This window comes from Capricornis sumatraensis, chromosome 5, assembly GCF_032405125.1.
Source record: "Capricornis sumatraensis isolate serow.1 chromosome 5, serow.2, whole genome shotgun sequence".
Taxonomy (NCBI): domain Eukaryota; kingdom Metazoa; phylum Chordata; class Mammalia; order Artiodactyla; family Bovidae; genus Capricornis; species Capricornis sumatraensis.
The window spans coordinates 49,237,604-49,255,800 of record NC_091073.1 but is presented as its reverse complement, the minus strand read 5'-3'; the positions used below and the strand labels follow the sequence as shown (position 1 = coordinate 49,255,800).

General features: G+C 39.7%; 1 protein-coding gene across 2 annotated transcripts in view; it reads right to left on the bottom strand.

Moving 5' to 3' along the window:
• The window catches only part of ARMC10 (armadillo repeat containing 10), a 74,872-nt gene that overhangs the window by 42,973 nt on the left and 13,702 nt on the right, over positions 1-18,197 (bottom strand). For both annotated transcript variants that reach the window (XM_068972661.1, XM_068972662.1), the window contains exons 2-3: positions 3,466-3,614; positions 864-998 (exon numbers count right to left, since the gene is read on the bottom strand). In XM_068972661.1, the coding sequence (XP_068828762.1) occupies positions 864-998; positions 3,466-3,614 (284 nt within the window). The remainder of the gene's footprint in view (positions 1-863; positions 999-3,465; positions 3,615-18,197) is intronic.

Genomic DNA, 18,197 nt, shown 5'->3' with positions numbered 1-18,197 from the left:
CTGTACGTACAATGGAATATTATTCACTATAAAAAAGGAAGGAAACTCTGCTATTTGTGAAAAATGGATGGACTGAGGACATTATGCTAAGTGAAATAAGTCAGAGAAGCCAAAAATCTTATAAGTGGAATATGAAAAAGGCACTCATAGAAACAGACAGTAGCATGTTCAGGTGAAGGAAAAGGCGAGATTCTGATCAAAGTGTATAAACTTAAAAGTTATAAAATGAATACGTTCTGGGGTCTAATGTATAGCAAGATAACTACACTTCACAATACTATATTGTATACTTGCATGCTGAGAGAGTAGATCTCAAATGTTCTCACCACACGCACACACACAGGTAGTTATGAGGTGATGGAGGTGATAGCTACTGCACTATAGTGCATGCATGCTAAGTCGCTTCAGTCGTGTCCAACTCTGACTCTATGGACCGCAGACCACCAGGTTCCTCTGTCAATGGGCTTCTGCAGGAAAGAATACTGAAGTGGGCTGCCGTGCCATCCTCCAGGGGATCTTTCCAACCTAGGGACTAAACCCGCGCCTGTTATGTCTAGCTGCACTGGCAGGCAGGTTGCTTACCACTAGCACCACCTGCAAGCCCAACGCTATGCAGTAGTGGTAATCACTTTGCAATATATACAGTATCAAATCATGTTTTATACCTTAAACTTATACAATATTTATGTTGATTATATCTCACTAAAGCCAGAAATAATAAATCTGGCTTTATAATAATAAATTCAATAATAAATTCTTGGCTAAAAGCTATAAAGTATGGTCTACTGAAATTTCAGTACTTACCTTTTTTTCCTCTCTCATTTATTAGAAAACCTTACCTTTTGTAATCTCAGGTAACTTACCTTTATCTTGATTTGATTTTCAACATTCACACTCAGGTTATTCAGTGCATTTAAAGCTTTCTCTTTAATACTCTGATTGGGATTGTTGATTTTGCTTCCAACGATTGGAATACCACCCAATTCACGAATAACGATCTAGGAGGAAAAAAACAGAACCATGACTTCGATATTCAACCTCCCCTTTATTACATTCTTTGTATCTACAAATACAAATAAAAATTAATGACTCTTTGGAAATAATGTTCCCATATACAACCTCTAATTCCTATTTTTTAAAAAAGTTTACTACTCATAATTTTACAGCTAAAGAAACTAACTGAAAATAAATTATTAATATATGTAATATTTAAACTATAGCATGGAGATATCCAATGAAGGTCTGTAGAGCTACTACAGTGATCTCAAAGTAATTTACAAACAAAATAATTTTACTTTGAAATAAGTTATCGCTCTCTTACAGGGCAATTTGGAAATGCATTAGGATGTAGAACAAAACTAGTGTTTTGCTGAAATGAATACTTTGGAATACTAATCCCTCAAGACGTAAACAGATGTTCCCTTTTTAAAAAGGAGATTTGGGACTTTGCTGGTGGTACAGTGGTTAAGAGACCACCTGCCAATGTGGGGGACACAGGTTCAGTCCCTGCTCGGGAAGATTCACAGGCCATGGAGCAACTACCCCCATGTGCCACAACTGCTGAGCCCGCATGCTCAACTGCTGATGCCCATGCGCCTAGAGCCTGTGCTCCAGAGAAGCCTCTGCAACGAAAAGCCCGTGTTCATAGCAAACAGCAACGAAGACCAAGTGCAACCAAAAGTCTCATTTAAAAGATAGGTTTCATAGGTAAGTAAGTTTGAGAAACTCTGGTTATAACAAGAGTAAACATGTTTCTTTACCGTGATGCAATCCTATGGTCATGTGATCGGAATCTCCAAGAGCGGAGTATTGAATATTGTACTTCTATAAACTCTATCCAAAAAGAAGATCGTTTTTCAATTGTGGGAGTGGAGGAACACTTATTAACATCCTGAAGAACTGAAGTTCCACACAGTTTGGAAATGATGCCCAAATTTTCAAAGGAAAAATAATCTGGGGATTTCTCACAGCCAATTGCAACACTAAATTTTATGTGCCTTCATCCCAACATTGAAAGAGGCATAATGCTTCATTTCCTACAAGAAAAATAAGCTGAAAATGATTCCTGTCAGGTCAAAACATGCTGTTCTATCAAGAAAAGAGATAAAGAAGCTTTCCCTCTGCAATTTCAGGTTCTTCCTAAGGACTTGTGGTTACTAGGAGACAGTCTTAAAAAAAAAAAAACTATTATAAAAGCAGATGAAGGTATCATAACTGACGACAAGGACAGCAACTCCTATTGCCCAAGAAAGTACTTGTTCACCAGTGGCTTCTCACCCACTCTGACTACAGTTTGTTTCAAAGAAATACCTTCAATATAGACGTGCTAATAAGCTAGTCACCATCTGTTATTTTTGTCTGCCTGGCAGCCCTCTTTCTACGGGGAGAGACACAGCACCACCTCTGTCCCATACAGTTCCTGGTGAGACTGCAGCTCCACTGTGTTCACACCCTCCCTGCTGTTTTCGTCTGCATGTGAGCCAGGACCCGCTAATCATGGCCCAGGCCAGCCCAACAATCGAGCCAAAGGGTTGGCACTTGATACTGATAGAGTAACTCCACCTTTTAGATCATGAGGCTCAAAGAAGAAAGCTTGAGAGGCCAGTGGCTTTCATTCCATCCCTGTGAAGAAAACCTCTTTGTGACCAGAGAGACAAAAATCATTACACAAAAAGAAGTAGGGGCAAGCAGTCAAAAGACAGCGAAAGAGAGAGAGAGAGGTTTGATAATGCTTTCTGTAACCTTGACCTCCAGTCATACTCGTGTCTCAAACCAAAGCTATCCTTGGACATCCAAGTTAACTGAGCTCAGTATTTTCCCTTTTCATTTTAAAATAACCTAAGTTGGGGTCTGTCACTTATAATGGAGATGTACACAGTACACACATATTCCTTATATCTCCCTATAAATCTCTGGAGCTAACCTTGACACGATGAATAAAGATGGACTGAAGTGAAGTGTAAATTCAAAATTTTGCATTTACGACAAGGTTAACAAAGGGCATTAGCTGAAAATAATGACAAAAACTGTTTGACTCTTTCTCCATGGGAGGTTGGGGGGAAGCAGAAGCCATTTACATTTACACTGGTCCGTCGTTGTCAGAGTGTGGTCCAGGGAGCACCTGCTTCAGAACCATCTTTGTCAGCCCTTAAAGCACGTACTTAAATGTCAGATGCTTCTGTTGCTCTACTGCAGAACTGCTGAGTCGTGAATAATTAAAAAGGCCATGCAATTATACTGTGTTGATTAGATACACTTATTACAAACATGAGGCTGGTGACCGACTTCATAGATATATTAGGCTATGCTTTTTAGAAGTAAACAAACATTATATTGTAGATATCCACTATATATATATAGATGAAAAAATTGACGCTCTGGGAGGTTAAGTAACTTATCAGAGTCACAATTACTGCTGGTGTGTGAGAATGGGAAGAGCATGTTTACGGAGACTAGGGTACTCACTTGGTTGGCTGAAAAGGCTGCATTGTTACCCAGGGTGACCAAAGCTCGTTCCATAATGATAGGATCCTCAGTTGATTCAAGCAGGTAAAGGAGTTTCTGAACTTGTTCAGCATTCAGGGTGTCATCATATGATCCACTGGTTAAGTCTTCTACATAAGAATAAAGTTATTTAAAGTTCATTTAAAATCCATATAAGACTTAAAGAGAAAATCCTGAATCATATTCTGATGCCAAGCACAGTTTTGAGCACTTTATATACCTTAACTCATTTAATCATCAAGTGATCTCTTAGAAGAAGATACTATTATGATTCTCAATTTACAGATGGAATACTGAGCCTTATAGGTATTAAGAAATTAGCTGATGGTCTTGGTACTTCTCTTTTCTTTTAGTAAGGCACTGTGTGCCAACAGCATTTTGTTTCTTCTTTCTAAAAATCAGGTACACCCATCCAGTGGAACACTTCCCAGAGGCATAGCTTCATTAAGAAAAGGAATTTGCATTTGGGAGAACTGCTCCGATCAGAGGCCAGAGGAAAAGCTATGTGAGGGACCCAATCATGCTGCTAGTGAGGTGCTTTTGTTCAGTTTCTATGAGCAACGATGACAACTGTGATGCTAGAAGAACAGTCCAACTGGGGGGGATGACAGAAACTGTCATTCTAAGGCAAAGGGTGAGCAGTCAAATGCTGGATCTGCTCAGGAAGTTCTGAAGTTTAAAGCTTGGACCTTTTAAAAAATCCTCTTTACAGAAATCTCCACAGGAAAACAGAAACCATTTGCATAATGCAGCCATTGTGTTATAAACATAGAACATGATTCTTCCCAAATTAAGCTGTGAATACAGGTCAGACAGCACAAGTATCCACAATACACTGCCCTCCGTGGAGCTGGGTGGGGGGTTGCAGTTTACAATAGGTGCTGCTGTATGACACCATAGCTGTGCTCATCTATATGCTGATGACTTCTTAATCCTAATCCCCAAGATAGAACTCTATTTCTGGAGCCTAAATTATATAAATCAACTTACTAACAGGCACTTCAATTTAGATACCTTAAAGACACCTCAAACTAACTACTCTATCCTGAATACATCGCCCTCCCACACAAATCTACTAAGCTTCAAAATCTCTACCTCACTGAATGAGACCACTGTCTACCTGGTTTCCCAAACCAAGGGCATCTTTGCTTTATACTTCTCTCTCACCACCCACGATAATTCATCAAATCCTAAAAAATAAAATGTGTCTCAAATTATTAAATTTATCATCTTTGGATACTGGGATTACAAATGACTTATTTTCTACCCCATGCTCATGAGTTCTTTCTTGTGTGTTTTTTTTTCTTTTTTTACAATAAACACATACTATTATATTAAAACAGAATACATTGCTTAAAGAGGAATCATCGACAAATCTGAGGTAAATGGACAAGCTTAGATTATGAGAACCAATAGGTGATCTGGCGTCCTGAAGAAGCCAAATAGAAACCAGCCATTAGGAAAGTCTAAAAGCCAGAGAGGGAGCAGACTCGCACCCCCAGGCCTCACAGTCAGAGTCTCCAGACCGCGCCTTCACTCCCGAACCCACTACCCACCTCATTCACACCTTACACAATCATCTCACCCAAACATTTGAGAAGGTAAATGGAAGAATGATGAAAACACAGACGGTCGTATGGAAAGACTTTTGGCGTTCATCCAAAAATGTTTTTACACACAAGAAAACTGAGATCAGGATCATTTAAGGATTTGCCTAACGTAACACAGGAGTTAGTAGCAGAGACCAGAGAAACGAAGACACAAAGCTGCAGGCAACCACCTAACCTCTTTTGGGTCTTAGTTGTCTCACAATTTAAATAAGGCTGGTCAAACACTACAATGATTCCAAAAGTCCCTATGCAGCCCTGAAGTTGTGTAATTTTATAGATATACACATGGCATAAAAAGGATACATTTAACTCATAAAAAGGATACATTTAACTCAATCACACCTCCAAACTATTTCAAAGTCTGTAACTTCCTCATACGTTTTCCCACAAACCATTAAAAAGTTTTATAAATATATAAATTATTAATGAATAGCCAAATAAAATTTTATAGAGAAAAGGGTTAAAGCATAGAATTTTCTCTTGAAAGAAGGAGATGTAATGTGGTAGTTAAAAATAAGCCAACGTTAACTCTAGTTCAAATTCTAGCTAAGCTATTTACCAGCTGAGAGACACAACCTCTCCAAGCCTCAGTTTCTTCATCTATTCCAAGGGAGTTAACAGTGCAAAGAACAGGAAGACAAGAGAATGGGAAAGACTAGAGATCCCTTCAAAAAAAAAAAAATTGGAGTTATCAAGGGAACATTTCATACAAGGATGGGCACAATCAAGAAGAGAAACAGTAAGGACCTAACAGAAGCAGAAGAGATTAAGAAGAGGTAGCAAGAATACACAGAAGAACTGTACAAAAAAGCTCTTAATAACCTGGATAACCACGATGGTGTGGTCACTCACCTAGAGCCAGACATCCTGGAGTGTGAAGTGAAGTGGAACTTAGGAAGCATTATTACAAATTAAGCTAGTGGAGGTGATGAAATTCCAGTGGAGCTATTTCAAATCCTAAAAGATGCTGCTGTTAAAATGCTGCACTCAATATGCCAGCAAATTTGGAAAACTCAGCAGTGGCCACAGGACTGGAAAAGGTTAGTTTTCATTCCAATTCCAAAGAAGGGCAGTATCAAAGAATGTTCAAACTACCAGACAACTACGCTTATTTTGCATGCTAATAAGCTTATACTCAAAATCCTTCAAGCCAGGCTTCAGCAGTACATGAACTGAGAACTTCCAGATGTACCCATTTCTAAAGCTGGAAAAGCAGAAGAACGAGAGATCATATTGCAAACATTCACTGGATCATAAAGAAAACATGAGAATTCAAAAAAAAAAAACATCAAACTTTTGCTTGATTGACTACGATAAAACCTTTGGCTGTGCAGGATCACAACTGTGAAAAATTCTTAAAGAGATGGGAATACCAGACCACCTAACTGTCTCCTGAGAAACCTGTATTCAGGTCGAGAAGCAACAGTTAGAACCTTATATGGAACAATGGGCTGGTTCCAAATTGAGAAAGGAGTACAAAAAGGCTGTATACTGTCACCCTGTTTATTTAACTTCTATGCAGAGTACATCATGTGAAATGCCAGGCTGGATGAATCACAAACTGGAATTAAGATTGTCTGGAGAAATATCAACAACCTCAGATACACAGATGACACCACCCTTAGGGCAGAAAGCAATGAGAAACTAAAGAGTCTCTTGATGAGGGTGAAAGAAGAGAGTGAAAAACCTGGCTTAAAACTCAACATTCAAAAAACTAAGATCATGGCATCCAGTCCCATCACTTCATGGCAAACAGAAAAGGAAAAAGTAGAAGCAGTGACAGATTTTATTTTCTTGGGCTCCAAAATCACTGCAGATGGTGACTGCAGCCATGGAATTAAAAGACACTTGCTTTTTGGCAAGAAAGCTATAATAAACTTAGATAGCATATTAAAAAACAAAGAAATCACTTTGCCTACAAAGGTCTGTCTAGTCAAAGCTATGGTTTTTCCAGTAGTCATGTACAGATATGAGTGCTGGACCATAAAGAAGGCTGAGTGCCAAAGAAATAATGCTTTTAAATTGTGGTGCTGCAGAAGACTCTTGAGAGTCTCTTGGACTGCAATAAGATCAAATCAGTTAATCCTAAAGGAAATCAACCCTGAATATTCATTGGAAGGATTGATGCTGAAGCTCCAATACTTTGGCCATCTGATGCAAAGAGTCGACTCATTAGAAAAGACCCTGATGCTGGGAAAGATTGAAAGCAAAAGAAGAGGGTGGCAGAGGATGAGATGGTTAAACAGCAACACCGACTCAATGGACATTAATCTGAGCAAACTCTGTGAGAGGGTGAACAGGGAAGCACAGGGTGCTGCAGGCCACACGGTTGCAAAGAGCCAGACGTGACTTAGTGACTGAATAACAACAGTGCCAACCTTAAAGCATTTTTATGGCTCTTGATACAAATCCAAGAGTGGAATTGCTGGATCATACGGTAGTCTCATTTTTAGTTTTATAAGGAAGTTCCATACTGTCTTTGACAGTGGCTGTACCAATTTACACTCTTACTAACGGTGTATAATGATTCCCTTTTCTCACATCCTCACCAGCATCTGTTATTTGTGGCCTTTTTGATGACAGCCATTCTGACAGGTGTGAGATGATATATCATTGCGGTTTTAATTGGCATCTCTCTAATAATTAGCAATGTTGAGTGCCCAATTAAGTAGGAGATGGGCTCAAATCAATAAAATTATAAATGAAAAAGAAGTTACAACTGACATCACAGAAATACAAAGGATCATAAGAGACTACTACAAGTAACTATATGCCAATAAAATGGACAACCTCTTGGAAAGGTACCATGTCCTGAGACTGAACCAGGAAGAAACAGAAAATATGAATAGACCAATCACAAGTACTGAAATTGCAACTGTGATTAAAAAGCTCCCAAGAAACAAAAGTCCAGGACCAGATGGCTTCATAAGCAAATTCTACCACATGGGATTTATCCCAGGGATGCAAGGATTCCTCAACATACACAAATTCAATCAATGTGATAAACCACTTCAACAAACTGACTAATAAAAAACATTATGACTATCTCAATAGATGCAGAAAAAGCTTTTGACAAAATTCAATACCTGTTTGTGATTAAAAAAATAATAAACTCTCTAGAAAGGGGGCAGAGAGGAAAACTCCCCCAACCATATATATTTAGGATGGGCTAACTTATGTCTGACTCTTTGCAACTCCATGGACTACAGCCCACCCAGCTCCTCTGTTCCATGGAATTTTCCAGGCAAGAATACTGGAGTAGGTTGCCATTTCCTACTTCAGGGGATTTTCCCGACCTAGCAATTGAACCTGCGCCTCTTCTGTCTCCTGAATTGGCAGGTGGACTCTTCACCACTGCACCACCTGGGAAGCCCAACATAATAAAGGCCATATATGACAAATTCACTGTAAACATCATTCTCAATGGTAAAAACCAGAAGCATTTCCTTTAAGGCCAGGAACCAGACAAAGATATCCACTCTCACCACTATTACTTAACATAATTTTTAAAGGCATATCCATGGGCAATCAGAAAAGAAAAAGAAATAAAAGGAATCCAAAGAGGAAAAGAAGTAAAATTCACTGTTTGCCGATGACATGATACTATACTTTGAAATTCCTAAAGACGTTACCAGAAAACTACTAAAGCTCATCAGTGAATTTGGTTAAGTTGTAGGATACAAAATTGAAAAACAGAAATCTGTCACATTTCTATACACTAGCAAAGAAAGATCAGAACAACAAATTAAGGAAAAAATCCCATTTGCCTTCACATCACAAAGAATAAAATACCAAGAAACAAACTTACCTAAGGAGATAAAAGACCTGTACTTTGAAAAGTATAAGACTGATGAAAGATACTGAAGATGACATAAACAGATGGAAAGATAAACCATGTTCTTGGGTTGGACAAATCAGTATCATTGAAATGACTATACTAAGCCAAGCAATCTACCAATTAAATTCAATACCTATCAAACTACCAATGGCATTTTTCACAGAATTAGAACAAATTTTTTTTTATAATTTGTATGGAAACAGAAAAGACTGCAAATAGTCAAACCAATCTTGAGAAAGAAAAATGGAGCTGGAGGCATTAAGTTTCTTGACTTCAGACTATACTACAATGTTAGAGTCAACAAAACAATGTTACTGGCACAAAAGCAGAAATATAGATCAATGGAACAGGATAAAACTCCAGAGGTAAACCCACGCACCGATGTGCTGTTCTTTGCTTAGTTGCTCAGTCATGTCTGACTCTTCGCAACTCCATGGACTGTAGCCCGCAGACTCCTCAGTCGATGGGGATTCACCAGGCAAGAATACTGGAGCGGGATGCCATGCCCTCCTTTGGGGATCTTTCCGACCCAGGGATCGAACCCAGGTCTCCCACATTGCACGCAGATTCTTTACCGTCTGAGCCACCAGGGAAGCCCCATGCACCAATGGTCAGCTACAAAAAAGGGGCAACAATGGACAATAGAGAAAACACAGTCTCTTTAACATGGGGTGCTGGGCAAACTGGACAGCAACACGTTAAAGGATGAAATTTGAACACTCCCTAATACCATGCACAAAAATAAACTCAAAATCTAAATATAAGTCCAGATACTATAAAACCCCTAACAGGAAAATCTAGGTAGAATTCTCTCCTGATACCTATCGCAGCAATATTGCTTTTGAATCACCTCCTAGAGCAATGAAAGTAAAGACAAAAATAAAACCATCAAGAAAACAAGAAGACAACCCACAGGAGAAAATACTTGAAAACAAAGCAACTGACAAGGGGTTAGTCTCCAAAATATACAAACAGCTCATGCAGCTCATTATTTAAAAAAAGAAAAACCTAACCAGAAAAATGGGTGGAGGATCTAAACAGACATTTCTCCAAAGACATACAGACGGCCGAAAAGCACATGAAAAGATACTCAACATCACTAATTATTAGAGAAATACAAATCAAAACTACGTGGAAGTATCACCTCACACTTGTCAGAATGGCCATCATCAAAAAATCTACAAACAAAAATGCTGCAGAGGGTTTGGAGAAAAGGGGCTCATCCTATACACTGTTGGTGGGGATGTCAATCAGTACAACCACTGTGGAGAACAGAATGGAAGTTCCTTAAAAAATGAAAAATACTGCTACCATGTGATCTAGCAAGCCCACTCCTGGGTATATATCTGGAGAAAGTAATTCAAAAAGGTATGTGTACCCCACTGTTCACTGCAGCACCATTTATAATAGCCAAGACGTGGAAGTAACCAAAATGCCCATCCACAAAGGAACAGAAAAAGATGTGGTACGTAAATGTACAATGGAATATTACTTAGCTATGAAAGAGAATGAAATGATGCCATTTGCACTAACATTTCTTTGGATGGACCCACAGATGATCATTCTGAAACGTGTACAAGCCCGTGTCCTTGTCTTTTGAAGTAAAATGCTTACTCAACAGTTAATGATTGGGAAATGGGAAGAAGAAGCAACAAGGAACAGCTGTTGGGCTAAGGAACTGGGAACAATTTAGACTATAATCCTTCCACATAGCAGGATCACCAAACTCCCAGTTCCTTGAAAGATACAGATAAAGGCCTGGCACACATTCCCTTTGTTTTTACAGAAAGCAGATGAAAACTGCTGACCACAAGAACACACACCATAGACTGTGTTCTTGGCAGAGCCAAGAAAATTAAAAAAAAAAAAAAATCAAACTTATGGTTACCAAAGGGGAAAGGCAGGGAGGAGGGATAAATTAGGAGACTGGGATTAACATATACACACTACTATATATAAAATAGATGCTCAACAACGATCTACTCTGTAGCACAGGGAACTCAATATTTTGTAATAACCTAGATAGGAAGAGAATCTGAAAGAGAAGGGATATGTGTATAACTGAATCACTTTGCTGTACACCTGAAACTAACACACACTGTAAATCAACTATACTCCAAAATAAAAAAAAATAAATTAAAAAACATCTTATTAAGCTGATTTGGTGGTGCTGAACTCAGCTTTTGCTTGTTTCTAAAATTCTCATTCTTTCCATCAAATCTGAGCAACAGCCTTGCCAAGTAGGTTTTTCCTTTTTACAACTTTAAATATATTGTCCCAGTTCCCTCTGGTCTGCAGTTTGTGCTGAAAAGTTAGCTGATAGACATACTCGAATTCGCTTGCATGGAACTTATTGCTTTTCCCTTGGAGCTTTTAATATTCTCTCTTTATCTTACTTTTTGCTATTTTAATTACAGTGTCTTGGTGTGATCCTCTTTCAGTTCAGTTCAGTTCCTCAGTTGGGTCCAACTCTTTGCGACCCCATGAACCGCAGCACACCAGGCCTCCCTGTCCACCACCAACTCCTGGAGTTTACCCAAACTCATGTCCATTGAGTCGGTGATGCCATCCAAGCATCTCATCCTCTCCCCTTCTCCTTCTACCCCCAATCTTTCTCAGCATCAGGGTCTTTTCAAATGAGTCAGTCAAATTAGGTTCGCATCAGGTGGCTAGTGTACTGGAGTTTCAGCTTCGACATCAGTCCTTCCAATGAACACCCAGGACTGATCTCCTTTGGGTGATCCTGTTAAGAAGTCAGGATCTCTGCTTCCTGGACTTGGACATCTGTTTCCTTTCCCAGGTTGGAAGGGATTTCAACTATTATGTCTTCAAATATGTTCTTTGTCCCTTTCTCTTTTTCTCCTTCCAGGACACCATGATTGAGGGGTGCCCAACCTTCGGGATCTAATGCCTGATGATCTAGGTGAAGCTGATGTAATAACAGAAATAAAGTGCACAGTAAATGCAATGTGCCTGAATCATCCCAAAACCACCAACTGCCCACTATTCATGGAAAAACTGTCTTCTATGAAACTGGTCCCTGGTGCCAGAAAGTTTGGGGACTGCTGCCACAATGTGAATATTAGTGTGCTTAACGTTGTCCCAGAGGTCTCTCAAACTACTTTTTTCTCCCCTGTTCAGCTTCAATAATTGCCACTATATTGTCTTCCAGCTCACCATTCTTCTTCTACTGTTGATTTTTTTTGTAGTATATTTTTAAAATCAGTTATTGTCTTTTTCAGCTCTGTTTGGGTCTTCTTTACATCTTCTAATTTGCTAAACTTTTCACTGTACTCATCCATTCTTCTCCCGAGTTCTTTAATCATCTTTATCATTATTTCAGACACTTTATGGGCAGACTGACTATCTCCACTTCATTTAGTCCTTCTGGGGTTTTATCTTGTTTCTTCTTTGGAATATGTTCCTTTGTCACATTTTTGCCTGATTTACTGTCTTTGTTTCTATTTATCTGGTATGCTGGTTACGTTTTTTGACCTTGGAGAAACAGTCTTTTGTAGGAGACACCCTATGGGGTCCAACAGCATACTCCTTCTGGTCACAGACTTATAATCCCCAGGGGTGCTCCCTCCATGGGGGGCATGGGTTCTTCCGCTGTGGAGGGCTGACTACTGTGGTGGTCTGGCAGGTGTGGCGGGCCCCTCGTCCAGTTGGTTGCCAGGGCCATAAGAGAGCTGGCTGCAAAACTCTGGCAGTCCCAGGCCTAGCGCTGGCTCACTGGTGGGAAGGGCTTGGTTCTGGGATGAGTGACCACAGGGCTGGGGTTCCCAGATCGAACGTTGGTCTTTTGGTGGGTGGAGTTGATTTCTGGGGTGGCTGGCTAAGAAGTCCAAAGTATCTGGCAGCTGGTGGGTAGAGTTCAGGCCCAAAGCTACCACTCGCTCACTTATGAGTGGATGCAGGGTCTTGGGGTTCCCAAAGTTGGTGTCAGCCCACTGGTGGGTGTCTGCTTGAATTTATAATAAAAATCACATTTTACTTTTTCAGTAAAGAAATATAAGCCTTAAAAGTCTAAAAAGTTTAGAGGACGGTGATGATCAAATGTCCACCATTTCAACTGATTAGTTTTTGAATTGCTATTATATCGGTGAGGCAGTCAGGTATGTTATGTCCCAGTTCTCCACTTAGCTTTATGCTAATAAGACAGTGAAAGAATTTTAGGTTCAGTAGTTCACCATCTCTTCAAGTAAACTGAGGAGACATTACAATTCTCAAAGAAAAGTGACTACCAAATAATAACATTATAGTAAAATAAATTTCAAGATAATTGTCACCATACAGAATCATTCCAATCAGGAACATAATATGTTTTGTCTCTTTATGGAGTCTATGTCCTTCATAAAAATTATCTTCGTATAGGCTTCTTGCTAGATGTGTTCCTAGTTTTTAAAGATTTTATAGCTATCATAAAATCTTTTCAATTATATTTTGAATTAGTTACTTCTTATATACAAAAAGCTATAGGGTATATTTATTTTGCACTCAAATTACTTTATTCAACTCTTCTTGTTTCTAAAGTTCTTCAGTTTATTCTCTTAGGCTTTTCCAAGTAAATCATTATGTAATTATACTTCTGCCTCCTTTCCAATATTCATCCAGTTTTTCCTTTCTTATCAAGCTGCCAACGACTCCAGGACAATGCTGAGTAACAGCTGTGGTATCAGGTGCCCTTCTGTTCTTTTTGTTTGTTTATTTTTGGCCATGCCATGTAGCATGTGGGATCTCAAAGCTCCCTGACCAGGGATCAAACCTGTGCCCTCTGCAGTGGAAGTGTGGTGCCTTAACCACTGGACCACCAGTAAAGTCCTATACTTCTCTTGTTCTTGAATTTAATAAGGATGCTAGCAGTGTTTCACCATGAAATAGAATGTTTGTTTTTAGTTTTTGATTGATGTTCCCCAACAACTTAAGAATATTTCCTTCTATTTATTCCTAACTTGCTCTTTTTATTAGAAATAATGATATTCAAATGTCTCTCTTTTTATTTCTTCTTGGCTATGCCACACACTTTGTGGGATCTTAGTTCCCTGACCGGGGATCGAATCCAGGTCCTAGACAGTGAGAGTACAGAGCTCTAACCACTGGACAACCCGGGAATTCCCCTTCAAATATCTTTCTAATGAAACTTTAAAAAAAGACTGAAGTATAGCTGATTTACAAGGTTGAATCAAATGGTTTTCTAATTATGAGGTCATCATGTGCTTTTGCTTTTAATCTATTTATGCAAAAAATTACACCAATCTATTTCCCAACTTGGATCCTCCCTTTATGTCAGTTTGGTCCTGGAATATTATTACCTTAATCGTGTAATGGGTTTAATATGTTAGTATTTTATTTAGTATTTGTATATCTTTATTCACAACTGAGACAGATTTACAGTCTTTTCATGCTATTCTTGTCAGGTTGGAGATCAGGTTGTTGAATGAACTGGTTCTATTTCCATCTCTTTCAAGCTCTCAAACAGTGTTAACAGAACAGGAATTAAATTTTTCTTAAAGTTTAAGACAAACAAAAGACCACTTGGTTCTTGTTCAAGATAGTCACACAGGAAGATCTTGAACTCACCTCCTATGGGGACATATCAAATCTATAGCTACATATGAAACAATTTCCTGTGAACAAAATCTTGTACCTGAGTGATTCCCATACACTGGGCAAATGAGAAAACAACTCACTGGGAAGTGGGTAGGAAAGGCTGAGATACTGCCACCATCAACCCCACCCCTGGTTCAGGGACACACAGCTGGGAAGGAACTGACAACTCCCAGCTTCTCCCTGAGCAGCAAGGGGTTTAGGGTCCCCATCTTGTGTCCCAACTTTTAAGATTCCGCCTGAGAGATGGGTCCCCCAAAACATCTAGCTTTGAAAGTTAACAGCGCTTGCATTCACAACACTCACAAGGCTATAGTGAATTCAGAGAGAGCAACCTAAAGGGTTTCTACAGAATCATCATGGCTAACCCCCAAAGACACAGTAGAGGCAAAAGACTGAAACCAACATTTTCAATGAAAGAAACCAAGAGCAAGGCTCTTTAGAGATGGGGGAACAGACAGGTGCCATCTTTGCATTCTCTCCCTGCCTTGCTGTAGGTCACTGGTATTTCCCAGAAAGGAGTTTGTGTATGCCTCTGGTTTGGGGCTGCCACCCAAAGGACACCCCTTGATCACCTGGCTCTGGTGGTCAGTGGGGCTCATGTTCACAGATTCAATAAGACAGTAGCAAACAAGAAAACGGTACTTAGCTGGCTGCCATTCCACAGCTTAGTAAAGAAGGTACAGACAGAAACACCCATCCCCCAGACTTTCCCCCAAAGAAGGATATTTGCATACTTTAAAAGTTGCTACCTTAGGGTTTGGCTTCCAACCAATCTTCACTTAGGGGTTTACTGAGAATCTCCTCTTGGGACACTGACAGCTCTTGGCACATCAAATACTAGGAGCTAATAAAAATAAAACAGGCTGTTTGGACAATCACAAGTTTTGAGAAACAGCTAAGAGCTGGGGCAAGGTTGAACAAATAAGGTTCATCTCCTACACAAGACCTTCAAAATGGGAAAGGTGGTTGTTTCAATCTAATACATAGTAACCTACAGAGAATCAAGCCAAATGAAGAAACAGAGGAATATGTTCCAAAGGAAAGAAGAAACTAAAACATCAGAAAAAAATCTTAACAAAATGCAGATAAGTAACTTACCTAATAGAGAGTTCAAAGTAATGATCATAAAGATGCATACCAAACTTGGGAGAATGAATGAACACAACAAGAACTTCAACAGAGGGAAAGGAAATATGAAAAAAGACTAAATAAAAGTAAGAGTTTACTTATGGCTGATTCACAATGTTGTATGGCAGAAACCAACACAACACTGAAAAACAATTATCCTCCAATTTAAAATAAAGTTTTAAAGAAGCCATAGAGCTATAGAAGAATACAATAAATAAACTGAAAAAGAAGCTAGAGGGGTTCAACAGCACACTAGATGAAGTGAAAAAAGGATCCTGGAACTCTAAATGCAGTGAAACTCATGCAATCTGAACAGAAAAGTGAAAAAAGAAAAAAGAAAAAGTGAAGATAACATCAAGTGGATCAACATTTACCTTACAGGGATCCCAAAGGGAAGAAAGAGGCAGACTATTTATTTGAAGAAATAATGGATAAAAACTTCTCTAACCTGGGGAAGGAAAACCAGATCCATAAAGCAGAGAGTTACCAACAGGAGGAACACGAGAGAACCACAAGACACATTATAATTAAAACACAAAAATTAAGAGACGAGGGGAGAATTTTAAAAGCAGTAAGAGAAAAACAACTTGTTACATCCAAGGAAAACCCCCATTAGAATATCAGCAGACTTTCCAGCAGAAACCTTGCAGGCCAGAAGGGAGGAGCATCACCTATTCAAAATGCTTAAAGAACTGTCAACTAAGAATACTGTATCCAGTAAAGCTGCCCTTCATAAATGAAGAAGAGATAAAGGATTTTCCAGACAAGCAAAACCTGAAGGAATTCAGCACCACCACACTGGCCTTTCGTGTGTGCTTAGTCACTAAGTCCTGTCCAACTCTTTGGGGCAGCCTGCCAGGCTCTTCTGTCCACGGGATTCTCCAGGCAAGAAGACTAGAGCGGATAGCCATTCCCTTCTCCAGGGGATCTTCCCAACCCAGGAATTTCAAACCAAGGTCTTTGTATTGCAGGCAAATTCTTTACCTTCTGAGCCACCAGGGAAGCCTTTGTTAAGGGATACACAAAATAAAAAGATGCAAACTGTGGCATCAAAAACACAAAAGCGTGTGTGTTGCAGGTGGGGAGAGTAACAATGCAGAGCTTTAGAAGGCACACATTCAAACTGACAGCTGTTATCAACTGAAAATAGACTGTTATAACCACTACACGCGAAAGGCGCTCAGTCGTGCTTGACTCTTTGCAACCTCATGGACTATACAGTCCATGGAAATCTCCAGGCCAGAATACTGAAGTAGGAGCCTTTCCCTTCTCCAGGGGATCTTCCCAATCCAGAAACTGAATCCAGGTTTCTGGCACTGCAGATGGATTCTTTACCAGCTGAGTCACAAGGGAAGCCCAAGAATACTGGAGTGGGTAGCTTTTCCCTTCTCCAGTGGATCTTCCTGACCCAGGAATCAAATCGGGGTTTCCTGCATTGCAGGTGGATTTGTTAGGTAGGTAGAATAGGGAAAAGGAGTCCAAAATGGTGGTAGCTAAAAGACAAGGAAGGTCCGAAGACCAGAGTGAAGACTTCAGGTAGAACAAACTGCACTCCTGGCTAAGCCCAATTTGCACAGGCCCGGCCCAGGTGGAGGAAAAAACATATAAAAGGAGGAGCCAACGCGCTTTCTCCCTCTTTTTCTCTCTCTCTCTCTCTCCCCTCCGCGCACTCCTCCACTCTCTTTACTTTGAGTCTTTGGGTTGGCATGCCCTCACGCTTCGAGGATGGATTCTAATGCTATCTTCTAAATGAAACAGAGCTGTAACACTGATTTGTCTAAGAGCTATAACACGGTTTGTCCAAGACCCAAGAGCTGCGACGCACCGAGGGCTTTAATATCCGTCGCTCCAAATCTTTGTTGTGACGAGACAAGGAACCGAGGAACATACACTCACGTGACAGATTCTTTACCAACTGAGTTATCAGGGAAGCCCCATAACCACTTCAGGGAATTATCAGATCATAACGGGAACTGGCTGCCAGAGGCCTTACAAATAGCTGAGAAAAGAAGAGAGGCAAAAAGCAAAGGAGAAAAGGAAAGATACTCCCATTTGAAGGCAGAGTTCCAAAAAACAGCAAGGAGAGATAAGAAAGCCTTCCTCAGCAATCAATGCAAAGAAATAGAAGAAAACAACAGAACGGGAAAGACTAGAGATCTCTTCAAGAAAATTAGAGATACCAAGGGAACAATTCATGCAAAGATGGGCTCAATAAAGGACAGAAATGGTATGGACCTAACAGAAGCAGAAGATATCAAGAAGAGGTGGCAAGAATACACAGAAGAACTGTACAAAAAAGATCTTCACAACCGAGATAATCACAATGGTGTGATCACTCTAGAGCCAGACATCCTGGAATGTGAAGTCAAGTGGGCCTTAGAAAGCATGACTACAAACAAAGCTAGTGGAGGTGATGGAATTCCAGTTGAGCTATTTCAAATCCTAAAAGATGATGCTGTGGAAGTGCTGCACTCAATATGTCAGCAAATTTAAAATACTCAGCA